General features: G+C 60.7%; 3 protein-coding genes across 3 annotated transcripts; 1 reads left to right on the forward strand and 2 right to left on the reverse strand.

The window, feature by feature from the left end:
• Window positions 1-633: 633 nt before the first annotated feature.
• Window positions 634-2,799, reverse strand: SLC39A3 (solute carrier family 39 member 3). Its single transcript, XM_086477576.1, has 2 exons — window positions 2,590-2,799; window positions 634-1,391 (listed from the first exon to the last, which is right to left on the reverse strand). The coding sequence occupies exons 1-2, from the start codon at window positions 2,794-2,796 to the stop codon at window positions 657-659; spliced, it is 942 nt and encodes a 313-aa protein (XP_086333702.1). The 5' UTR covers window positions 2,797-2,799; the 3' UTR covers window positions 634-656.
• Window positions 2,800-7,526: 4,727 nt separating this feature from the next.
• SGTA (small glutamine rich tetratricopeptide repeat co-chaperone alpha) lies at window positions 7,527-16,289 on the reverse strand. Its single transcript, XM_086477364.1, has 12 exons — window positions 16,271-16,289; window positions 14,875-15,027; window positions 13,626-13,729; window positions 13,330-13,414; window positions 12,704-12,803; window positions 11,492-11,596; window positions 11,162-11,300; window positions 10,311-10,373; window positions 9,880-9,917; window positions 8,815-8,904; window positions 8,453-8,576; window positions 7,527-8,154 (listed from the first exon to the last, which is right to left on the reverse strand). The coding sequence occupies exons 2-11, from the start codon at window positions 14,972-14,974 to the stop codon at window positions 8,462-8,464; spliced, it is 939 nt and encodes a 312-aa protein (XP_086333490.1). The 5' UTR covers window positions 14,975-15,027; window positions 16,271-16,289; the 3' UTR covers window positions 7,527-8,154; window positions 8,453-8,461.
• Window positions 16,290-16,867: 578 nt separating this feature from the next.
• THOP1 (thimet oligopeptidase 1) lies at window positions 16,868-24,285 on the forward strand. Its single transcript, XM_086477363.1, has 13 exons — window positions 16,868-16,898; window positions 17,436-17,639; window positions 18,963-19,111; window positions 19,600-19,707; window positions 20,406-20,508; window positions 20,649-20,809; window positions 21,266-21,401; window positions 21,504-21,870; window positions 22,058-22,259; window positions 22,371-22,557; window positions 22,981-23,109; window positions 23,439-23,575; window positions 23,677-24,285. Exons 1-13 carry the CDS (start codon window positions 16,883-16,885, stop codon window positions 23,833-23,835), a joined length of 2,058 nt encoding a protein of 685 aa, XP_086333489.1. The 5' UTR covers window positions 16,868-16,882; the 3' UTR covers window positions 23,836-24,285.
• Window positions 24,286-24,597: the final 312 nt, after the last annotated feature.

The following is a 24,597-nucleotide window of genomic DNA, read 5'->3' on the forward strand; positions in this document are numbered from 1 at the left end:
CAGAGAAGGCAGGCGGCTCGGCCTCATTTCTTCTGTTAATCACTGAGAAACAAAAGCTCCCCGAGCCACTGGTGGGTTAAAATGGAAGCTCTGCTGGGGGGGGGAAGCTGTGGCACCGTGGCCCCAGCAGGGAGGTTATTTTTGGCAGCTCTTACAAGCAGGTTTTGCTCAAAACTAAGCTCCCGAAAGCGGCTTAGGGCAGCTGCGCCCTCCCTGATCCCACCTGCTTTTGGTTTCGGTTCTGTCACTGTTTCCTCACCTTCCCGGAGCCCCAGAGCGAAGGTTTCTGCAGGGGGGGGTGAGGGGAGGGAGGGAGGGGGCTGGTGGGGCAGATGAGTGGGGAGCTCCGGGGAGGCAGCCTCAGGACCAGGTTCTTAACGCTCCTGGCGACTAATCTCGGCACAAGCTGCTGCACCCGCAGCTCCGAGGGGCAGGGACAGCACCTTGTCACACCTCCGCTGGGACACGCCTCGGTTTTATCTCGCTCCGAGCACAACAGGGAGAAATTCTCCTTCCTCAGGTCACTACGGAAATCCCACGGGGACCACGACGGTTCCCGCGGCCCTTGAGCTTCAGCGTCCCCCTCGGCCGAAGGGGCGGCTCGGCGCCGTCGGCCAGGGAAGGGGGGCGAGGTTGGCTTCCCACGGCCGCCAGGCTCACCACTTGAAGAAGACCAGCCCTGCCAGAGCCGTGTAGCCCAGCACCAGGAAGAGAACCTTCAAGAGCCGGTCGTTCTTGTCTTCCAGCTCCTTGGCGAGGATCTCGAAGAAGGTGATGAACAAGAAGGTGCCCCCGGCCATGCCCTGCAGCAGCAGGGACGTGACGGCGCTGGCTGCGTTCCGGCTGCTCTCGATCCCCATCCCAACGCCGATGCCCAGAGGGATCATCAGGCTCACGGCCACAGCCATCTTCACGGCGTCCTTCAGCGGCAACGAGGCCTTGGCCATGCTGACGCCCAGGGCCACGGCCACCAGGGTCTCGTGAACGGCGACTCCCAGGAACAAGCTCACGACTTTCCCGCCCTCCTCCTGCAGGCCCAGGGCCAGCCCCTCGAAGATGGAGTGCGTGCACAAAGCGAACACCAGCCCGACGAGCCGCAGGGGGCTGGAGCGGGAGAGCTGCTGGACGTTCAGGCCGTGGGAGTGGTGGCCACGGTCACCGTACGAGGGGCGCCCGTGGGACGAGGCGATGAAGGGGCTCTCGTATTCCGAGTCGCTCCCCACATCCGAGCCGGCGTTGAAGGTCTCCAGGTCAATGAAGGAGGGTTTTTCCTTCTGGAAGGTCAGGACGAGCTGCTCCACGAACACAGTCACGAAGAAGCCAACCATCATGATGGTCTCGGCCACCGGGTAGTCCGTGGTCACGTTCCCCTGCCGGAGAACGTCATCGAGCTGGAAGGAAGCAAACAAGCCCCAGTGAACCCATTTCCTCTGTCCCTCCCAAGAGAAATGTTCCCTTCGTGTTCACACAGCTCTGGACAGGCCCTAAGGTGCTCCCTGTTGCCGTCACACCCTTGTGCCCAAGGGAGCCCAGTGCCCTTCCAGCGGAAGGGTCGTGGATCTCGGAAAGTTCGGAACACCCACTAAGCGGCCGGAGTTCCGAGCCTCCCACCCCTGGTGACGCTCAGGCCCCTTCTGTTACAGTCAGGTTTGAATTTTGAATAGACAATTGCTTTTCATTGATGACTCATTGCTTTTAATGGACAACTTAATTGCTTTAGTGAATAACTAACATTTTGTATTAATTTCCCGATTTGATCAGTTTACATGACGGTAAGAAATACCCCCAACCTCCCCGACGCTCAGAGCCAGCAGACGCCTTACGAAGGTGGCCAAAGCCAGAGCTGCTGCGGGGCGTGAAACTGTGCAGAACAGGACAGGGGGGCAGGGAGACAGGTACAAGGGGTGAAAGGGTACGTTCTCAGCTCGTTCTCTTATGGGATGAAACCATAAAAACAAGGAGGAATGTTGCTGTGAAGACCCTCCCATCCTCCCCATCCTGATTTGTAGATCAGAGATTTTGATCAGTAAGATAACCCGTCACTATATTAGTTTAGGAATATTAATAAGTCATCTAATAGGGTGGGCTAATCATTGTAAATGTCAAGATTAACAGCGGCCATAACATGCACGCTTATGTTAAAAGAGGTTAAAGATCGTGACTTTGCAGAAAAAGGATAAAAAATGTTGAATTTTCAATGTAGCTTTGAAGCACGTCAGGTGGAGCCTCCCCCCGTGCTCCCCAGCGCTGCAGTAAAGCGCCGGCTTCTCCGCCACGGCGGGGATAAGTCTGTGGTGACAGCGACCCCCCGTCAAGGCTTCTGTGCCAAAACCCCCCCATGACTCCCCCCGCGCAGTCGGCAGCAGCCAAACTGGGGGGGGGGGGGTGGCGCAGCTGGCCCTGGCGAGCCTGAGCTCCCCAGGCCTTTCGGAGGCGGCTTCATGGGCCTGGGCCCTTCCCCGCCCCTTCCAGAGGGGCAGAGGTCTGGGGGCCTGGGCTCCTGCAGGGGGGACGGGGGGGGGGTCTCCCCTGCACCGGGGTCCCCCCGCACGCTCCGCAGTGGCGAGCAGGGGGCTGGCCAGCGGTTACCTTCTCTCTCACGGCCGGCAACAAGGCGTTGAAGCAGGTGGCCAGGAAGACCCCTCCCCCGAAAGAGTTGCAGAGGGCCAGAACCTTCCGGGAGCGATGGGCTTTCTCGTAATCGGCCTCGATGAGCTTCACGGGGAGGAGGGACCCGGCCAGCATGAGGAGGCAGATGCCCAGCAGACACAGCACCTTGGCCACCACGATCTTCATGGCGCTCCCCGCCCCCCAGCCGCCGTCAGGGCGGGCTCATGGGCCTCAAGGGGACGGTGCTCCCGGGCTCGGCACCTGCAGGCGGGATAAAACAAGGGAGATTTTTTTCGGCGTGTGCCAGGCAGAGCGGCGCCGCGCAGCCCCGACGGCGCGGCAGGCGCTGGGGAGCCATCGCCCGAGCTCCCCCGAGGCCACGGGTGGAGCTGGGAGCCGCGGCACCTCACCCACCGGGTGGGGAAACCGGCAGGGAACGGCTGAACCGCAGCCAGCGGGACCCCAACCCCCTTGCGGGCGCGGTACCGGCCACACAGCACTGGCACGGCCTCCGTTTTTAGAGGTTTCCTGTGAAACACCCACGCGGTGACAGACACAACACTTGACCGCGCAGCAAGACCCACCCGAGCCCAACCAGGGGATCGAGTCTTTGGTTTGCAGCCTCGAGCACGTGGACTTGAGCCGGGGGCAGCTGCCACCCAGAAACGACCTCAACGATCTCCCTCCAACGCCCACACAGGGGTCTGTGCCGCCCCTGAAACCCCCCGACTCGCTCCTGCTCAGTTTCCCGATCCGCCCGCGCCACCTCCCCGGGGGGACGGGGGTTTGACTGGAGCTCAACAGCACGTCTCTAGAGGGAAACTCTGTGGGGAAAGTCACTGCAAGGTCCTCTTGTCCACAGGGGATGAGAAAAGAGGCGGCAGACGCTGGCTTCCTACGAGAGAAACGCCAGGATTGGAGTTGCCTCGGTCACAAAAGTTGACTCAGTCTGAAACGTAAAAGCGTTTCCCTCCAGGTTACGCGCAGCAGCAGCAAAACTCCTTTTCCTAAAACCATTTTACAAGATCATGATGTTGAATCGACCTATAAAAATCCCCAAGCGTGGTCCGGGGTGTGTGTCCCCCCAAGGTGAACACGTCCCTCCCCGGCCGTTCGCTCCCGCAGCGGCACGGCCAGCACCCCGGAGGGTTTCCCTGCCCCCTTGCACCCAGTTGACTCCTGATGTCACATCAACAGCGCCTCGAGAAGGTTTTCCTGCGGGTCACCCAGGGGGTGCAGGGTAACGAGCTCAGGCCCAACGCTGACACCCGCCCCCGCGATGGACAAGGTGAATCACTGGGTACCCGTTTGGTGGAGCGGCAAATTAATGCCGATACAAGAGATTCCTGAGGCTAAAGCCTCCCCCGAGAATGACAGTGTCAATCACCGTCACCATGGCTGCCCAAACGCCGCTTCTGATAGAAGGCAAGGGGGAGACTCAAGGGCTCTGCGCTTGGCAAGGGGGTTTCAGGCCTTTTTCTGCATCCGCAGGTCAAGCAGGAGCGAGCAGAGAGAGGTCGGGGCGGCCAGGCCATCCCCAGGAGGTTGGTTGTCCGTCCACAGGTAGGGATTCATCGGAGGAAAACCCCGGTGACACCGACTGACTCAGCCGTGGGTGAAGCCAGCGGAGCCAGGTCCGAGCAAGCCCAGCAGCCCGACATGGCGGCGCACGTCGAGGCAGCCCGTCACCGCGGCCCACGAGCGGGCTCCCCCCTCCAGAGCCGGCGACTCCGGGGCTGCCAAAGCTCGTCAGCGCGGTGCTGGCACCGCTAACGAGCCAGGCGCCTCCGCAAGGCCCGCACCGCGGCTTCGGCGTCAGCGGGACGACAAGGATCCCACCCCCCGCCTCGTTACGCTGAGCTTCTCCAACGGAATTTCTCAGAAAACCAGCGTTAGCAGCAACGCCCTGGGGTCCCCCACCCAGGGGTGCGGAGGCACCACCCCTGGCGGCTGCGTGAGGCGGCCAGACAGCTCCCAGGACCGGGCTGAGGAACAAACCCCTCCTTTTTCCAGAATTCACCCCTCTGGAACACGCCTGGCTTCTGCTCAGACATTCAGAACCCCCTTAAACCTCATTTCCCCCCCCCCCCTTTCTTTTCTTTTTCTCGCCCAGCCACAGCCCCTCACCACGCGTTAAGGCCTCAAGCTCCTGACAGCAGGAGCAGCAGCCGCCCCTCGGTGCCCCCGGAGCCGGGGTGGGAAGCAGCGCAGGGAAGAGGGAAGAGCAGGGAAATACCTCGTGTTTCTTCTCGCCTGCTCCTCCCGACAGCCCAGCGCTCGGGAGCCAGCGCTGCCAACGCCTGGACTATTTCACCAGCCTGAAAACTTCTGTAATACCGAATTCCACAAGGAAACGGTGAGAAATACTGTGTGAAGCGGAAGCGCTCTGTGGAAGGGAGAAACAATCAAAAAAAAAAAAAGGTTTTCTTTTCTGTGATTCTTTAAATCTCTGTTTTTCCGTTAAAAACACGCGCTCACGATGCCCCCGACACACCGAAGATGCTGAAACCGGGCTGGGTCCCCCCCAGGGCCGCACTTGTCCCAGCACCTGAAGCCACCTGGTCACCCTGGAGAAGGGGGTGCTGGCGGGAGGGGGGGGGGCGCTCCTCCAGGCCCCCAGAGCAGGCCTAAACCTGCTTGAGGCCCCCACAAGGGTGCAGAGATGGGGGGGGGTGCGGCGGCTAAGGGGGCTGCTGGGAGAGGGGGTGTCGTGTCGTCGTCGTCCCCCCGCGGGGCCGGGGGCCCGGCCGGAGCCCTCCCGCGGGCCCTGTCACCCCAAACCCCGCCACCGACCCCCCCCCCCCCCCCCGTTACCTCGGAAACAGCCCCCCCCCCCAGTCCCGGTGTTACCCCGTAACGCCTCCCGCCCTCCTCCCCCCCCCCCCCCCCCCCCGCTCCGCCATTACCTCACGAAACCGCCCCCCCCTCCCGGTTACCCCGGCAACGGCCCCCTCCCCTCCGCACCCCCACTCACGCACCCGCCTGCCGCTCGCTCCCCGCGCAGGCAGCCCTCACAACAGTCCCCGCCCACGACGCCTTCCCATTGGTCGCGGTGAAGAAGAGCGGCTGCTCATTGGCCGCCTGGCTGCCCGTCAGCCCTGTAGGCGGTGTGGTGGTAGTGGGGGGTTCCTCCCCCCGGTGCGCCGGCGAATAGCGCCCGCGGGAAACGCGGGTCGCGGCGGCGGGTTCCGGGGCGGCTCCGGCCCCGCAGAGCTGTCCGGGGCGGCCGGTGCTGAGCGGGCGGGGGGAGGGGGGGCCCGACCGGCGGAGGAGACACACAGCCGGGGAAGAGCATCCTCCAGCCCCACAGTCCCTCTCCCCGCGGGGATTTGGCTGCTTCTAGTTAAAGAAACATGTCAATTCGGCTAAAATTGCCCCAGGGAGAGCTGAGATGAACCCAAAATTCCACTTTTTTTGGCTGTCAGCACACTCCCCAGCAGAGTTCAGAAATGGGGGAGTCTGGAAGGAAATCTGCTCTGCCAACAGCAGGCTGCCAGCTCTCCCCTCCGAGCCCAGCCGCAGGCACAGAGGGGCAGGTGGCACCTGGAGCTGCCGTCACCAAACCCGGGGTCCTGCTCCTGCTGCCTCCACCGAGGACGGGGCACAGCCCTGCAGTGGCAGGAGCACTTACCCAGAGAGCTGCATGTTGGACTCAGTGTAAAAAGAAAACCAGACAGGAGGAAAAAGATCTACAGCTACAAAAGAACAAGCAGGGTAAGGAAAGGAAACAGCACTGAAATGATCTGAAAAAGGAGGGGGAAAAAGTAATCCCTGCAGTTTCCTCCTTTTGGACAATCCTCAATATTTTTTTCCTTTCCACACTGTCCTACAGTCTAGAACTTCCCCTTTTGTTAGTGCACAAAAACCAGCTGGGAAGAACTTAGAGGGAGTAGGGGAAGCAGCAATGGAAAGAAAGGGTTCCCACTGGTGCTGCAGGAATACACAGGAGGGGCATTTCAGCAGGGAAAAAAAAAACACTAAAGAAAAGGGGAAGAGGGAGATAAAACCCATCTGTAGGCTGCACCTCAGCCCCGAGGGAGCAGAGCCCTGACCCCCCACCAGCCTCTGCAGAAACAGGCACCGCAGCCCAACGTGTCCCCGAGTCTCCCTTCAGTCACCCGGGCCAGAGGGATAACAAAGAAAGTGTCCAAATATTTTATTCTTCACAAGTTACATTAACCACATATTACTTTATGGAGCATTTACAAATCTGTGTTTTTCTTGATATTAATCTTCAGCTACACCTGCTCACTCACACCACCAGCTCTCCTGAAAGGGCCTTTTCCACCCCAGACCAGACACTTGTCGCCCAGCGGCCCGGCCCTGAACACGCCCTCCCCCACCACAACCCAGTAACTACCACCAAAACCATTCTGAGGTCGACATAAAACTCTCTGGCCTCCACCAGTGACTTCTAGAGGAACTGGCCAGAGCCCTCCATCGCCCAAGGAAGGGCACAGGTGACTCGAGGGGCAGAGCTGCCGCTCGCTCGAGCCTCTCCCCCACCTCACGCCGAGGCACAGCCGCCCCCCGCCCCGGAGCAGCAGCCCCTCCGTCACTTACAACCAAGAGGCATTTTTATTCCTTCCTCTCTACCCAGGCACCCCCTACTCCTACCAGTAGCACAGCCAACCAGGTTGATTACTTACATGCATAAAAGACAGGTTAAAAAAGCAGAAGAAAAACAAAAACCCGACCTTTTAAACACCAAAAAACACCATATCCTTCTTACTGTCCACCTGACTAGTTCACAGACTGGATCATTCCAACAACATAGCCATAGTTACTAAACACTAGACAAAAGTTGTGTCAGGACTGAGGCAAGAACCCCGAGCAGCACCCCGAGAAGCGGTGGCGGGTTCCTCCTGGCCAGGCCTGACCCCCCCCACCCCACCCCACCCCCCAACACATTTACACTGACCTTTGAGAGGTGAGCACCGAGCTCCCGGGTATTACCGGCGCTGGCAACGCTGCGACAGCCCTGGGTGAGAAATGCAGTCACTAAATCAACACAAACCCTGCTCCTGGGGGCAGGAAGATCCCGTGATCTCCTGCGCCTTCCAACGCTACCGTCCCGTAACGGGCAAGAAGATCCAGCGGGGCAGGACAGGGGTGAGGGAGGACGGGGACACTTCTCTGAAGTGGCACGTGGGCAGGGAGGTGAAGAACATCCCGTAGTGACGAGTGCATCGTTCTTCAAAAACGGGTTAAAAAATTCCCATGTAGCAAATCACATAGAAATGTAACAGTGTCGATAATTTTCTGAGTTTCTGTAGAAAGACGTCGCTGCTGGTTTGTGTTCAGCTCGCTGGATCCTCCAGAAGAAAAAAAAAAAACTAATGGAAAGGCTGAGGGGGAGGAGCAGGGACGAAGACTAGGGAAAGAAAGCGTGAATCTGTCTTTAACATGCAGGTCAGAGAAAGTATTTTGTTTTTCCATTATTTCTTTTTTTTCCCCCCTCTTGGACACTTCCAACTCAAGAAATGGCAACACGCACATGGCTTCCAGTTTTTAAAGCAAAGAACAGAGTTCCCAGGGACTGCGCTGCAGAGACAGGAAGACAAGACATTCGCAAATTCAATCTCTAAGAAAACAAAGTCTCCCTTTAACCGCCACGAACGCACGACCATGAAATTCCCCGTCAGTCACAGCGAGGGGAGCTCCTACTCGGCCCTCCTCAGGGCTGAGCCTGGCAGCCGAGGCACAGCGCCGAGGCAGACACCCCAGCCTGACAGCGGGGGAGACACCCCAAACCGCTAAACTGAGGCCACAAGACCGACCTCGCAGCCAAATCCATCAACTCCCCCTCGGCTGGCAGCGGCACAGCAGGCCTCGGCCTCACCTGGAGCGCTCATTCCTGCTGGTCTTCGTTACTGGCGCTTGGAGTTCGACTCCGGATCTGGCTCCGCAGCTGCTCTATTAGTTCAGGATTCTGCTGCTGCATCTGCTGGGCGAACTGCTGGCCCCTGAAGGACGACAAGCAACGGCCCATCAGGGCACCCACAGGCGCAGTCTGGTGCCAGGGAACTCCGCAGCCGGCTCCCAAAGCTCTACTCCGACAGGCAGGTCCCATCACCAAAGGAGCCAGTGCTTCGCCCAACATTTAAGCCCTCCTCAACCGTCAATTTAAGGTCTGCTTTTGGTCAGAAACACCCCAAATCCATTGAGTGACCGAGGCAACGGGAAACGCCCGGCTCTACTCACGCTTGTATGAGGCTGGCGAGATCGTTCGTGGAGGGGCTGGTGCCCGCTGCTCCCATGGTGTTGTGGCCACCAGAAATCATCCCAGACATGCTGCAGAAAGAACAGCCACCGCTCAAAGCAGGGGAAAAAAAACCCAAACCAAACCAACCCCACACAGAAATTGCTTGGTTTACACCAGGAAAGGAACATCAGCACAAGGGATGCACCTTCCCACGCAGATCATGAAGTTACCCGCCAGGGAATCTCCTGCAACAACTTTTTGTTCCTTAACTGCAGACATTAAACTGCACAATAGCTAGAAATTTAGTTTATAACAGTGTCAGCTACTGCATTCCCAGAGATCCCCCCTTCTGCAGGCGAGTTCTGCGTCATGTTTAGTTAAAACACCGCCCTTCCTCACACGAGCGGTTTGCTGGCTCCGCGTCCCACGAGCTCTACCGCCAGGACGGCCGAAACGCTGATCCACCCGTGGTGAAGAGCCCAGGGTCCCCAGCCCCCTCCCTCTGGCAGCCCCCAGGCACAGCCCCTCAGCAGTGGAAGGAGCAGGAAGAAGCAGATCAGGCCCTTCAGCCAAGTTGTCCCATGGGGGAATCAGAGGAGGAGCCCCAGCTCCCCAGCTCACTGCCCACCTGAGCTCTGAGAGGATGGTCAGGACAGGTACGTGCCTTAATTTTATGACTGCATATTAGCTAAGCATCTCTCAAACATTGGGAATTGATCCTCACAACCCTGCAGCACAAAGAAGGGAAATACCCTCGTTCTACCTCAGAAGGAGCTGTGAAATCCTGTCTCCAGGTCACCTAAACCCTGTGCAGCAGAGCCAAACTGACCCCCTCCACTGCCACGCTCCATCCTGCAGTCGTTTACACCAAGACCCCTCCCCCTCAGCACAGTCCAGAGCACTCGAAACCCACCTGGGCTCAGGGAGCTGGGCTGGTTTAGCGGCCACCCTCCACACTTCTGGCCCAAGCGCCCTCCCGCTCCCCCCAGTCCAGACCTACTGCAAATGCCAAGCACATCAAAGGAGCAACTCAAAGAGGAAACACAAGATGGGATCAAACTTACAGCTGTTGTACTTGTGGATTGTTCATTAGGTTAGATGCCTATTTAAAGAGGGGAGAAAAAAAAAACACGACACCCCATTTAGCGAGAAATGACCGGGTAGACCCGCAGATGTTGTGCCATTCAGCTGCAAAGCGAAGGCAGAAACACTTTGAAACAGATCAACGGGACAAAAATAGCAAAGAGAAGCCCAGGGCAAGACACCAGACACGGCTGGCCATGCAGAAGGGCATCCTTCCCACGCCCAGCAGGGCCCAAGGAGCAGCCTGTGAGTCAGTCACCGGCTCTTCGCGTGACCTTGAGGACAGACAAGCGCCGTTTCCGCACGGCAACACGAACACGAAGTGAGAACCAACCCGCCAGAGACACCCAGGCGCTCCCCGCGCCACGGAGCGCCACGTTTCGGCCCCGGAGAGGCCAGTGGCCGGACTCACCATGCTCATGAAGCCGGGGTTGTTCAGCAGGCCGGCCAGGTCGAACCCTCCCGGACCTCCAGTCTGCAAGGAGAACGCAGCCACACGCAGATGACGCCATCCTCCCGCTCCCCAGCGAACGGGACTTTAACACTTTTCTCCCAGCGCTATCAGAACCCAGCCCTCCCGCCCCCACCAAGGGAAGAGGCTCTGCCCACACCCCGTCTGCAGAGTCAGTCTGCACTTACTGACCCCCCCCTCTCCCCCCCAGCTGAGCGAGGTACTGCTGGAGCTCCTTACAGCTGCCACATGAATCATATCCACTTGGTCACCTTCGCACTGGGAAAGCCTTTAGACAATTAAAATCCCCTTCAAAACGACAAACTAACACCTTCCTGCTCCGAGCACGGCAGCAGTGCAGCCACCAGCTTTCTGGCTGGGGAACCCCCAGGTTCCTTTTCCTCAGAAAAGATTCTCTGTAAGAAAAGCAGCCGCCTAAAATGGCCCTTTTGGTATTGCGAACGGGTCACGGGGAATTAAAAGAAACAAACTGGATTTTAGGAGCAGGGACTTCAATTAAGAAAGGGGCTTAAGGCAACACTGCTGTTTCAAAGCACTGCCTTTACTCCGTCCAGCTCTTTCAGACAAGCCCAAGGTGGCTGTGCCCCAGCAGCGGTCGCCCTCTCTGGATTTCAGGGGAGATGCTCCCAGCAGGACTCCCTCCCGACCTCCCCTCTGGCTGCACCCAAGGTTTGTATCCAAACACAAGCCAGGGCAGCGGGGCTCGGCCAGGCAGCGCCTGTTCACACTCACGGCGAAGCTGCCTCCTCCTGCCCCTACCCACACGGAGCAGCATCAGTCTCACAACTTACCGGACTGGGAGTCTCCTTCATTTTCTGCTCAGCTATTTTGAGGTTCGATTTGTACGTGTCATTGTCTGGATCCAGCTCCAGGGCTTTCTTGTAGTAAACAACAGCTTCTGTGTGTTTATTCAAGCTGGAGAGGGCCAAGCTATCCCGGGGGAAACAAAAAGCAAAAGCCCCAGAGTTAGATAAGCCCCCGCAGTCTCCCTCCACCCCCAGCAGAGGTGAAGCACTGGGTATTCCTGCGTGGCATTCTAGGGCAGACCACCCCGGCAGCGTCACCACCGCTGGGCATTCCGAGACTCGAATTCCAGCCCAGAAAAACCTGCTCCTCCTTACCCCATCCTGCCATAAGCTTTGCTGTAGTTGGGATCGATGCCTATGGCTCTTTCACAGTCTCTCACCGCTCCGGCATAGTTTCCCAGTTTACTGTACGCAGCAGCTCTGGAGGGAAGGGAGAAAGATGGGCAGAAAAGACTTAGATCAGCTTGAATCCGCTGATGAGGGAACAGGGGTGACCTCCTCTGCAGTCTCCCGCTGTACAAGGCAAAGTCAAGCGTGAACTTGACATCAGGCCAGGCCGCAGCGGGGCGAGCAGGCTGCTATCCAAACACCCAGCTCCACGTCCTGCTCCTACTGCAAATAAACCCGGGCTCTTACTTCTCCTTATGAACCTCCCAAGAGGAGCCTGGGCCCTGGGGAGGCAGGCAAGCGTGGTGCAGGCTAGCTCAGACAACCCCTCTCAGCTTCCCTTCAGCCTCGATTTCTTGGTTGTAACGACTGGTTCATCCACACAAGAGGAGAAACTGTTCTGGGAGCCATAACAGGCCCGTTCAAGCCTCAACCTCCCAGCTCTTACCGAGGGGCACCTGCCCAAAACCTCGTGGGACAGACCCTAAAGGCACCAGCTGGAGCCCCCTGCCCCAGGAAACCCCTCACCACATCCCCAGCACGTGGGCAGACACGTTATTCACGGACCCAGCTGCACCCACGTACCCGCCAGAAGCAGACAACCAAAGCAAATCCCGATTCAAAGTCTGTTTTACTCAACAATTGTCTTCCCACCAACTTCCAAACGCTTTTGCTTAGAACTGAAAACCAGGAAATTCACTCACATGCCCTGTTTTGCACATGCACCCACACACACACACCCCCCAACCGCAAGAATTCTCAGTAACGAGCCTTCAGCTTGTCTCCTTTCACTCCTTTGTCTTTATCATCAACCTCTCAAGCCTGGGCTCTCTGTCCCTCCTGGAGTTCACTGCACGAGAGCAGACGGTATTTCTTGGCATCCCTATATCTCCTCAAATGCCTAATGGAGTTTCTTTCCACACCCACATCCTATCTGGAGATGCCAGGGCCCAGAGTTGGCAGGAGGCACAGGAAAGCAGGTCACTGGGAGCTTCAAAACACCCCACACGGAGCCAGCAACAGACCACGCAGCCTCCAGAGTCGTGGAAACGGGATGATGCTGACCCTTGATCCAAGAGCCTTGGATCCGAGCAGGGAGAACAGAACCAGCGCACGAGGGCGGGGACAGACCCTCAGTACCTGTTGCAGAAGTACACGGCATTGGCTGGGTTTAACTCAATCGCTTTTCCGTAGAAGGAGACGGCAGCTTCAAAGTTCTCTGCCTTCATTTGCTCGTTTCCTGCAGAGGTGGCAGAAAAGCTCGTTAAACAACTGAGAAACGGGGATGAGCAAAAGCAACAGCCCTGGGCCCGGGTTCTACCTCGGGAAACAGAACAGGAGGGAAACCAGGCGCTTGCTGGTTCTGCCGGTCGATCAAAGGGCTGCGGCACGTCCAGCAGCGAGGCGGGGGACCCGCGTCTTCGCCATTCCAGGTTGCCCGAGCCCCCTCCCCAGCTGTCCTCCCCCCTCAGGGCACACCCGAGGCCTCCTCTCCAACAGCACCCCGTCCCAAAAAGCGCCGCAGCGCTGGGCTCTGGCGCTCACCCCGCTCCGGTGACCCCGTTCCGGTGCTGACCCCGCTGCCTCCCCAGGCCCTGCAGCACCTAAATGACACCAACCCACGCGCCCCCCTGGAGCGGGAGCAGAGGAACGAGCAGCAGGGGAAGAGCTGAAGCCATTTGCTTTTCCCCTGATCGAGGTGCCGAGTGAATTAAGCCCCATTATCACCTCAACCTCCCCGCACCCCCCGCTCCAGAGGGGGTTACCTTCAGTTTTGAGTCTTTCAGCTTCCGCTATGTCATCTTCAGAGGGGGTGATGGGCTCCGAGTTAGTCCTGAGGTGTTCAGGCTCCTTCGAGGGAAAGCGAGAACACCGCCATCAGGACTCTCCCCTGCCCCCATGTGCGGCACCTCCCCCTTCCCGAGCGGCAGCCCAAAGCGTTTTGCTCCCACATGCCTCCGAGGGGGCAGCATCGGCCCAGAAATCAAGCAGAGCTCGTTGCTTGGGCTGCTCGAATGGCAACTCAACCCCCCCGCCCCCCCGTTTTGGGGCGCTCGCTCACCTTCCCCGTAGCAGCTTCAAATATTTCGGGAAGAGTCTGGGACACAGCCAGGCCTTGGTCTTCCATCGAGACCCCGAACGCTGTCTCCAGGCACTGGATGGCCACTAGACCAGAAGAGGCAGGCCATTAGCTTCCCCCACTCCATCTAAATACTGAGCCTCCCCCCACAGCACCTCAGTTTCTCAGTGCTGGAACGTACCAGGGGAAAAAAACCCAGCCTAAACCACACAACTCCCAAACCCGACTCGATATTTGGGCCACATCCTCAAATTCTGCCAAAACCTCAGAGCTCGGCAAGCCTCGGCTCTGGAGATCAAGCTCCTGGATTGAGTCAGTCACAGCTCCCGTCCCCTCAGGTGACTCCAGAGCAGGGGCTGGGGGTAGGAGTTCACCAAACTGGGGCTTTCTCACCTCCCCACAGCTGCAGGTGGCAAAGGGCAAGGAGAGATCTGCCAGAGGGCAGCCGCCCTGCCAAGTGCTGTGGCCACGCAGAGGTGTGCGGCCACCGACCGCCTCCCCCCTCCTCGGGCACCCGGTCGGGAAGCTGTTCCAGCCCCGAGGGGATCCCCAGGGATACAACAGAGCCCGGTTGTACAGAGCTCAGCTTTACAGAGCGCTCGTGCCATGTTTTACAGCCCAAAAGCAGCAGGACTAACCCCCTCCTTCCACCCAACACCCCCCTCCCGCACCCTCCCTCCGTTCCTGCCTCGCCCAGGAATGTACCCGCCGCTCTGCAGACGTGCCTGTGCTCCCTTCCAGGGGGACAAACGCACAAGCCAAAGACCAAAGCGTAAGCTCCTTAAGCAGATCTGTTCAGACCAGCGTGCTCTCGTGGCAGTGAAGCCCTCTGGAAAAGCCTGGATAAATACTCCAGGGCGTGTTGTGGGAAAGGGTTTCGATAACAGAACGGGAAAAGCCCTTCCACACAACGACAGAGTTCGCTGCTACGAGCTCCTGACCCCACCTCATTTGAGGTAAAACTCGTACGTGTCAAACCCAGAGAGGCTTTTGATCCCAGGTATATCCCTTCCCTGAGCTAATCTGCTTGTGAAAGATCAGCAGGCAGCACCCCCAATGCACTGGACACCGCCCCAAGGAGACAAATCCATTTCAAATCTTGAGCAAGGTTTGGTGTTCGGAGCAGCCCAGGCAAGTAAGAGGCAGGAGGGAGTAACAGTGTCCAAATTCCCCCCAGTGTTGGGCTGATAGGCCTGAAGGCACAAGCAGGGACACACACACCACCACCCACCTTCCAAACTCTCCTGAGCATCTGGAGACAGACCCCCATTTTGTAGCTGGTCATGCAGAAACTGGATGATGGAGTAGGCGAGGCGCTTCTGGTCTGCCATTCTGTCAGGCTGTGAGCAATTTATTTCAACTTCTTGTAACTTTAAAAAAAACCCTGAAGAGAGAGAGAAGTTACATGACTTGATGGACAAGAAGTCAAAGAGCTTTTCTGCTGCTCTCCCCCCCAGGTGTGAAGGCAGAGGATAAGGGAGTTGTTCCGCCCTGGCCAAGGCCTCCAGAGCCTTCATGAAACTCTGCTGTCACCACGACCCCCTTCACATGAATTCTCTGGGCCTCAATTCACCCTCTTCAGGGTGAGCCACACAGCCCAGTCCCTACAAGGCTCCTGCCAAGGGGGCACTGCAGGCGCTCTGACCAGCCAGGACTAGACAAACGGTGTGGTGAGGAGCTCACCACGAAGAACCCCCCAAGCCTTCTGCTTCCGAAGCATCAGTGGATTCTGCAACAAAGGCAAAGGCTGAAGCCATTTGCCACCGGTAGCAGAGCTGGGCGTCAGGGCTACCAACCCCCTACGCTGCTTGCCAGCCTACCCTGCCAGGACGCCGACAGTAAAGGAGAGAGAGGACCCAAAGCCAAGCGACCCCCAGGAGCAGACCCCGAGGCTGGGGCTTCCCAGGGCAGGTCCTGCAAGCACGACAGATGCGCTGAAGCACTCCGCCTCCTCAGAGCCCTGAGCCGGGTCTGGGGCACAGAAACCCACCCAGGGTGATTGAACAGAGAAACGGTTTCAATGCAAACCCGGTGGAAGAGCCCACCAGCGCTAAGCTGGGCCCAGCCCACTGGAAGCCACCAGAGGGGCCACCGGTGCCGGCCGCAGACAGGCACCGCGGTGGGTGCCGTGGGCGAAAGCCTGTGCCGGGCTCACAGTACCAAGTGAGGCCACAGAGCCCCCGTGAGACCCGCCCGGCCCCCCGGGGCAGGCAGAAAGGAGGGAGGCACCGCTCCTCCGCCGTACCCCCGGGCCCCTGCCCGCAGCCCCCACCGGGCAGGAGACGGAAGACGGGCCCGAGGGGCGCGGTGGGCCCTGGGCCGCCGCCCCGCTCCCGGCAAGGCAGCCCCGCTCGCACGCCGCTTCCTGAGGAAACGGGAGCACCGGCAGGGCCTTCCCGCCCGTAACGGGGAACGGGCCCGCAGCCTGCCACAGCCCCGGCCCACACCCGGACCCCGGGCGAGGGAAGGGCCAGGCCCCGCTGCGACCCCCGGCCCGGCCGCTGCCCCCGCCAGGACCGGAGACAGACGGGTCCCGGCGGGGAGCGGAGCCGAACACAGCACGGCCCGGCCCGGCCCCCCCCCTCCACCACCGCACCCCGGCACCGGCCCGGCCCCGCCCCGCTCACCGGGCGCCCCGACACTCGCCTCAGCCGGGGCGGGCTCAGCACTGCGCATGCGCTGCGCTACGCCCCGCCCACCGCGCCTGCGCACGACCTTCGCCTAGGGCGCGCCTACGCTGCCTCCAGGCCCCGCCCGCCCCGCTTTTATAAGGCCGAGAGGGAAGCGGTGACGTAGGCACGGAGTCCTCAACGCATGCGCAGTCTGCGAGGCGTCGGGGGCGGGGCCGGAGGCGCAGCTGTCGCTCCGCCCTAATTGTTACCATAGAGAGGGGGGTGTTGCCATGGGAACGGGCGGGCGGGAGCCCCGGGCCGGGGTGCCGCTCTCGGTGGGGTCCCGCTCCCGCTGCCGGGCCCGTGGCGCCGCCCCGCAGCCGCCGGGGCTGAGGGCCGGGGCAGGGCCGGGGCCCTACGCGTGCGGGCGGATGGGCCGCTCCCCCCCCACTGGCCCGGGGAAATGGAGAGCGGCCCAGTCCTCCACGCTCCCACAATCCCTCGGCGTGGCCGCTCTCTCCGCCCGCCTCTATGGTTGGGGCACATGCTCCGTGCGTGGGGCCGGCGCGGTCTCCTCCCGGCCTCGTCAGCAGAGCGGGGCCTCCCGGCACCCCCGGTACCCCCGGCATGGCCCCCCCGACAGGTACCGGGCGGCGGCGGCGGCGGCGGTGGGAGCACACACCGGGGGAGGGGGGAGGGGGGGCGGCGGGGACCGGAGATGAGGGCAAGGGCGAGGGGCTGGCGCGGCGTGGGGAGGGGCAGGTGGAGGAGAAGGGGACGGGGGGCAGGAGGAGGGACACCCCCCCCCCCAAGGGCTGTGCGGGGAGGCCGCGGTCTCCTGCTTGTCCCCGTGATCCCCTCTTTGCTTCCCGGGCCGGGCAGGGGCCAGCCGCGTTCCCGGGCGGGGGCAGCCGCCCCCCTTCCTCCCGTGGGCAGAGGCACCTGCCAGGGGCACGGCGGAGAGTCGGGTTTCCGTGAAGGGCTTGTCGTGACCGAGAGGGTAAACACTGCCCGGAAAATAATCTGGCTGCTGATTGCCGCCAGCGCCCTGGTGCCTCGGGCCGCTCATCGGGGCGGTTTGTTTGCTGGGCCTCTCCTTTAAGTGCTTTTATCGACCTTCACCTGGATTTGCTTTCCAGCCCGTGCGAGGCTGTAGCTCACAGACCCATCTCCTCCCCAGGGAACGTGGTGGACAGCCAGTCCCCCAGGCTGCTGGCAAACCAGCTCAGATGGGACCTGACTGCCGAACAGATAGAGAACATGGCTGCAGAGCTCACGGAGAGGACCAAGCTGGTGTACGACCGGGTGGGCTCCCAGGAGCAGGGCGAGGTGTCCTATGAAAACACTCTCAAGGCGCTGGCAGATGTGGAAGTGGAATATACGGGTACGTACCCCGAAAGGGAGTACTGCCTTTCTGGAAATCAACACGTTATTAAGATTTTTTTGGTGTTTTTTTTTTTTTAATCTGTCCTGACATCTTTTTTTTTTTTAATTTCCTTTGGCTCCCTCAGCCCTACGTTGGGTTTTTTTCCAGTTCATGTTTGTGCAGGTAGATGTAAATACAGAGACTAGAGTAGCTTTGGGAGGGAAGAGCGAGTCTAAAACAAAGCCGGCGCTTCGGCAGCAGAGTGCTCTGCGGGAGGAGCAGCCAGCTTTTCCCGGTTGTCTCCTGCTTTTGTGTGTCAAGGTGCGTTAGTGGGAGCCAATTGTGTGTCGGTTCGGATGATCTGAGGAATCTTCAGCTCTTTTCTAACGTTTTTCCTTAAGGCAGCAGCTCAGTGTCGCTCCGTGTGCCCTGTCTGCTCACTCCCATCGTTGTCGGGGTTGTGTGTGAAGCAGGTGACGTGGTGGCATCGGGCTGGCAAACGATGCGGGCTGCCAGAGATCTCTGGCTAATGACTTACAGCAGCAGAGTGCCAAAGTCCCGCAGCCCTCTGCCTCGTGGCATCTGCTGGCTGCCCTGACCCGCCGTGCTCCCAGGTGTCGCGCCTGTGTGAAGCAGAAGCCGGCCTGCGAGCCTCTCCTTTCTCCTCTCTGATTTCTTTTGCCCAAAATAAGAGGAAAAGCCCTGACTCAGCAGGGGTGATGTTCACTTCAGCAGAACCGTCAGCACTTTGCCTGGGCCGCAGAGAGCAGCTGCCTGCTCACCTGCTGCTGGGTGGAGAGCTCTCGTGCCTGGAGGGCAGCGCCTTCCCGCTGCAGTTGTGTCGTGGGAGGTTTTGCAGAGGTGGTGGCGGGGATTGTTCTCCCGAGAACGGGACCACGGCAGGACAGGGCACGCCTGGGATGTGGTGTGCCTGCGCTAAAGCTGTGTCCCTTTTAGCCCGGTCCTCTAAGGAGAGGAGTCCCGCAGCGGGGCTGCCCCTGTGTCTGCCAGCAAAGTCCTGTGGTTCTGGAAACTGGATACCAGCTGGAGTTGGGGCAAAGGCACTGGGATCTCACAGGGGTGGATCTGTGAGAAAGCTGGGTTGTCGGGGGGAAAAGCCAGTGGACGGATGGGCTCGGCAGCGAGGAAGGGGCGAAGGGGCGCTGCCGGTGAGCGAGGGCTGGGTTTGGCTGAGGGCACCAGCTTGCCTTGCTCTGCCTTGAGGCGGGGGCCCAGGTCAGGCCGTCAAACTGGCTCCCAGTTAACAAGCTGTCCGTGCCCACTCCCATCCTGGGATGTGAAGCCGTGGCCCTCGCCATCCTCCTCCTCCTGCCTTTCCAGTCCGCCGGAACATGCTGGACTTCCCCCAGCACGTCTCGCCCTGCAAAGCCATCCGGGCGGCGAGCACCGAGGCCGACAAGAAGCTCTCGGAGTTCGACGTGGAGATGAGCATGAGGCAGGACGTGTACCAGAGGATCGTCTGGCTCCAGGTGCGTGCTGGGGGGGCGATGCTCCGTCAGCGCCGCCCCTGAAACCTCCTGGAGTGACCACAAACCCTTTTCCCTTGTCCCCACGCTTGGAAGTGAATGATATCGAGTCAGGTCCGGAACTGAAGTGCTGTGTGATCGTGGCAGAACGGGGCAGCTGTTAGTGAGAGCTGGGGAGTTGGGGTTTGAGGGCTCTGCCCCCCCCCCCCCCCCAGGGCCTTGATTACCCCTGTGCTAAGGTGGTGTTAGCGAGCCCAGCCGGCCTCCGGCGGGGAAGGGGCTGGGTAGTGCCCTGCAAAGTGCTGTAATTCGGCATTAAGGTGATGGGTTCAGAGCAGTCTGGTAGGAACTGATGCCAAAGCCGCCCCGTGGGGTGTTTCCATCTGCTTCTGGGTCACTGGTGGCGCAATAACGCACAGCTCCTGCCAGGAACCGACTTGCTGCAACACCTGATCCTGCTCTTCCCCGTGCTCCTGGGTTTTGTTTTACAGGAGAAAGCAGAGAGCGCTTCGCTGAAGCCTGAAGCAAAGAGGTACCTAGAGAGGCTGATCAAACTGGGAAAGAGGAACGGGCTCCATCTCCCTGAGGAAACGCAGGAGGTGAGATCCCAGGGCTGAAAGTAAGAGGGCCGTGCAGGGCCAAGGGGGCAGAGAGGCGTTGGAGCAGAGGACTGAGGCAGACTCTTGAGTTTTGCCCCTGATTCCTGTGACTTTGGGTGCGCTGGGTGACGTCCCCGTGCCCCTTTTGTCCCTTCCCCTTGAAGGGGGTGGCATTGACCCAGCGGGGTCGACACTGGGAGTGGAGGGAATCCCGAGAAGCTGAAATTGGAGGTGGTGCCCTGCAGGTCGGGAGTGGAAGCAGCACCCGGTCCCCACACGCGAAGGGGCGGTCAGGGAAGGTGCCCCCCTGGAGCTGGGGTCGGGGAGAGGGGGCTGGGGGGGGAGCTGAGCTGCTCAGGGTCTCGCCACGCGCCAGCGGCTGAGTGAAGGAGCCGGGTTAAACACAGCAGAGAAGGTGAAATGAAACGAGGGCGGAGGAGGTGGTTGCGTCAACACCCGCAGCTCCTGAGCTGGCAGGAGGCAGCTGGGGCCTTGCTGAGGCGGTTGTTTTCCTCCCAGGCATGGGGCAGAGGGAGCCTGGTGCGGGCCGAGCGCTCAGCACCTGCCCTCGCTCCATCCTGCAGCGGCGCAGCGGCGCGAGAGCGCAGCGCCGGGCGGCTGGGCGGGCAGGCTGCTGCCTGGGGGCGGCCCACGGTGCCCTTGGGGCTGATTTTTCTCTGTTGGCCCGTGTTTTCCAGAAAATCAAAGCGATTAAGAAAAAGCTGAGCGTCCTTTGCATAGACTTCAACAAGAACCTCAACGAGGACACCACCTACCTGCCCTTCTCGAAGGAGGAGCTCGGTACGGAGCGCTCGGGCTTCTCCCTCGGCTGCTGCGGCCCTGGGGGCCTGGATTGCTCTGGGCGAGGAACGAGAGGCCTGTTGCTGTGCTGGGTCCCAGAGGTGGTATTTCTGCATCAGTCCTGTCTCCTCTTTTCTCAGGGGGGCTCCCTGAGGACTTCCTCAACTCCCTGGAGAAGACAGAGGATGGCAAGCTGAAAGTCACCTTGAAATACCCGCACTATTTCCCTCTCCTGAAGAAGTGCTACGTGCCCGAGACGAGGAGGAAGGTGGAGGAAATGTTCAACTCGAGGTGCAAAGAGGTAGGTGGGCCTTGCCGCGGGGCCGGCCGGGGTGCCAGGTCAGGGCTGGGCGCTCGAGGGGTCTCGTCGGAGGTTTGTGCTTCCTTTCTCACCGATTAGTGTTTCGAGCCTTAGTGTCTCATCTCGAGCCTTAATGTGTTGTTCCTTCATGTCCCGAGCCTTAAAGTCTTGAGCCTTAGTGTCTCAATGACCAATGTCTTGTCCCTTAAAGTCTTGAGTCTCACTGGCTCATCCCTTAAGGTCCAAGCCTTGCTGTCATGAGCCTTAATAGCTCATTCCTTAATATCCCGAGCCATAATGTCTTGATCCTTAGTGTCTCATCTCAAGCCTTAATAGCTCATTCCTTGATGTCCCGAGCCTTAATTTCTCGAGCCGTAGTGTCTCAAGCCGTAACGTCTCGTCCCTTAAAGTCCTGAGTCCCACTGGCTCATCCCTTGGTCTGGCTCTGCCTTGCAGGAGAATTGCTTGATCCTCAAGGAGCTGGTGGACTTGCGTGCTCAGAAGGCCGGCCTGCTGGGCTTCCACACCCACGCCGACTTCGTGCTGGAGATGAACATGGCGAAGAGCAGCAAGACGGTGGCCACCTTCCTGGGTACGGCGCTGGGCCGTGGCCGGGGGGGGGAAGAGCAGGGGCGAGAGCTGGGCTGCTCTCAGCCCCCGGAGCCCTGACCCTGCCTGCCTTGGGTGTTCTTAGACGAGCTGGCCCAGAAGCTGAAGCCCCTCGGGGAGAAGGAGCGGGCTGTGATCCTGGACCTGAAGAAGAAAGAGTGCGAGAAGCGCGGCCTGGAGTTCGACAACCGCATCAACGCCTGGGACATGCGCTACTACATGAACCAGGTGGAGGAGACCAAGTACAGCGTGGACCAGAACCTGCTGAAGGAGTACTTCCCCATGCAGGTGGTCACCGCAGGCCTGCTGGCCATTTACCAGGAGCTGCTGGGGCTCACCTTCCAGCTGGAGGAGAAGGCTCAGGTCTGGCACGAGGACGTGCAGCTCTACACGGTGAAGGACACCTCCTCCGGCGAGACCATCGGCAAATTCTACCTGGACCTGTACCCGCGGTGAGGCCTTGGGCGAGGGAGGAGGAGGCGGGCAAGGGGAGGGGGGGGCAGAGCCTGCCTGGGGAAGGGGAGAGGCCGTCCCAGCAGCGCGGGGTCGCCGGCGGCTTCGGCTCTGAGCCAGACCGCGGTGGCTTGTGGCTGGCCGTGGCGGAAGGGTCCCGGTAACGCTCTCCTCTTCCCGGCCTAGCGAAGGGAAGTACGGGCACGCCGCCTGCTTCGGCCTGCAGCCGGGCTGCCTCTTGCCAGACTCCAGCCGGCAGATCTCGGTGGCCGCCATGGTGGCCAACTTCACCAAGCCCACGCCGGACGCGCCTTCCCTGCTGCAGCACGACGAGGTGGAGACGTACTTCCACGAATTCGGGCACGTCATGCACCAGCTGTGCTCTCAGGTGAGGCCTGGCCGGGCTGGCAGGGGCTTGGTTTGTCACTTTTCCCCCCCCTCGTCCTGCTCTCCTGCGGGGTTAAACGACGCCGGGCTCCGAGCTGGCTGTGTCTCCCAGGCGGAATTCGCCATGTTCAGTGGGACGCACGTGGAGCGGGACTTTGTCGAGGCGCCGTCGCAGATGCTGGAGAACTGGGTGTGGGAGAAGGAGCCGCTGCTGCGCATGTCCAGGCACTACAAAACGGGGAGCCCCATCCCTGACGAGCTGCTGGAGAAGCTCATTAAATCCCGGCAGGCAAACACGGGTGGGTCCCTGCGGCAGGGGGAGCGCGGGCAGAGCCTCGCCGTGGTGTCCCCCGTGCGTGGAGAGGGGAAGGGGACCCTTTGGGACCTGGCTGGGTAGAGGAAAGGCTTTGTCTTACCCCCCCGTCGTGCTGTGGGGACCGAGGGGGCTGCGGGGAGGAACCACTGCTTGCTGTTAATCCGGGAAGGGCGAGGGGCGGCAGGCTGGGGGGCAGCGGGCTGGGGGGCGGCACAGGGAGGAGAGGTGCCGGGGAGGCGGGGGTTTACCCGCAGGCGGGCCTGAGCGGGCGCTGCTGAACTGGGCTGGGGAAGCAGATCAGAAGTTGGGGAGGGGGAGGATGAGGACTGTGGGAGCCCCCCCCCCCAGCCTCCAGTGGCCTCGAGACAGGCAGGGGCTCACTTTGACCCCCTCCTTTTGGGCCCAGGGCTCTTCAACCTGCGTCAGATCGTCCTGGCCAAGGTGGACCAGGCGCTGCACACCCAGACGAAGGCCGACCCCGTGGAGGTGTTCGCCCGGCTGTGTGAGGAGGTGCTGGGCGTCCCTGCCACCCCAGGTACGCAGGGGCTCGGGGCGGGGGGGGGGGGGTCTCGCTCTCGCTCGCTCTCTAGGCCTGGCCTGCACGCTTGGCTCAGCAGGTTCTTTTCAAGTCTGGGGCTTCAGGCGGGCTCAATGGGGACCATTTCTGCTGGCTCCAGGGAAAAAACGGGGCTGAAACCGTACGAAAATAACTGGAAAGTTCTTCCCTGTTTCCCCTGGGATTGCGAACCAGCTGAGCCAGGGCCTGCTCTGACACGTTGACGGCGCGGAGGGGTTTTTCCCGCGCCCGCTGCGGCTCCAGCGGCCTTTTCCCCTTAACGCCCCTTCCCTCCCTTCGCCGCCAAGGTACCAACATGCCCGCCACGTTCGGCCACTTGGCCGGAGGCTACGACGCCCAGTACTACGGCTACCTCTGGAGCGAGGTGTACTCCATGGACATGTTCCACACGCGGTTCAAGCAGGAGGGGATCATGAACTGTAAGGTGAGGGGGTGTCCCGCGCCGCTGGGCTCGCGGAGGTGGTGGGAAGCGGCGGCGGGTGTCCCTACGTGTACCCCCCACCGTCTCTCTCTCTCTTCTCGCAGGTGGGCATGGATTACAGGAATTGCATCCTCCATCCTGGCGGTTCCCTGGATGCCTGTGACATGTTGAGGAAGTTCCTGGGCCGTGAGCCCAAGCAGGACGCCTTCCTGGCCAGCAAAGGACTGAAGGTGGAGAGCAACTCGCTGCCTTCGGCCTGCTGAGAAGCTGCTCCAGCCCGTTGCGAGTCAAGCGAGCTCCTTTGTCGACGCACCAGTCCTCTCAGGCCGAGCGGTACCCGGTACTTCTGTCACCAAACGCATCCTGGGCCAGCCCCTGCCTGGAGCTGTTCCTCCAGGATCCTGCTCCGAGCTCACCCTGGGCTTCAGGAGCCGGGTTCGGCCCCGCTCCGGGGCTCTGCGGTGACAGCTCTGCAAAGGGCGTTGAATTGCCTTTGTCACCCCCCACCCCCACCCCCCGAGGGGGGATGGGGCTGTCGGTGGCCCACCCAAATTGAACCTGGTTTCTGCACGAGGGTGAGCCGGGCAGGAGGGTGAGAGGAGTTACCAAACTTGAGTCATTGTTTTAAAATCCCTTCGTTTTAAGCTGGGCTCGGCTTGTTCTGGGCCCCGGGACAGCCTCGCTGCTCGGAGCACAAAACGAGCGGCCTGAGAAGCCGCGGTGGGCGTCGTGCTCTCCCCGTCTTTGGGCAGCCAGCGGCTGTGAAATAAAGACAGGGAGACCCCAGAGCTTAAACCCCCTCGGCTTTTACTGCAGCGTCCTGCCCCGAGCCCCTCGAACGTTCCTGCCGGGGCAGCAGGGCTGGGAGGCGGCCAGAGACGGCCGGTACGGCTTCTCCCAGAACAGGGGGGGGCTGGGGAGGGCGGCCTGGCCCCCGTGTGCTGCCAGGCGTCCTCGGGAGGTTGTACCTTCCCCCAGGCCGTATGGGAGCTGCTGGGACCCTGCGCCCCGGGGCCACCTTAGGG

This window comes from Leptosomus discolor, chromosome 24, assembly GCF_034619465.1.
Source record: "Leptosomus discolor isolate bLepDis1 chromosome 24, bLepDis1.hap2, whole genome shotgun sequence".
Classification (NCBI taxonomy): domain Eukaryota; kingdom Metazoa; phylum Chordata; class Aves; order Leptosomiformes; family Leptosomidae; genus Leptosomus; species Leptosomus discolor.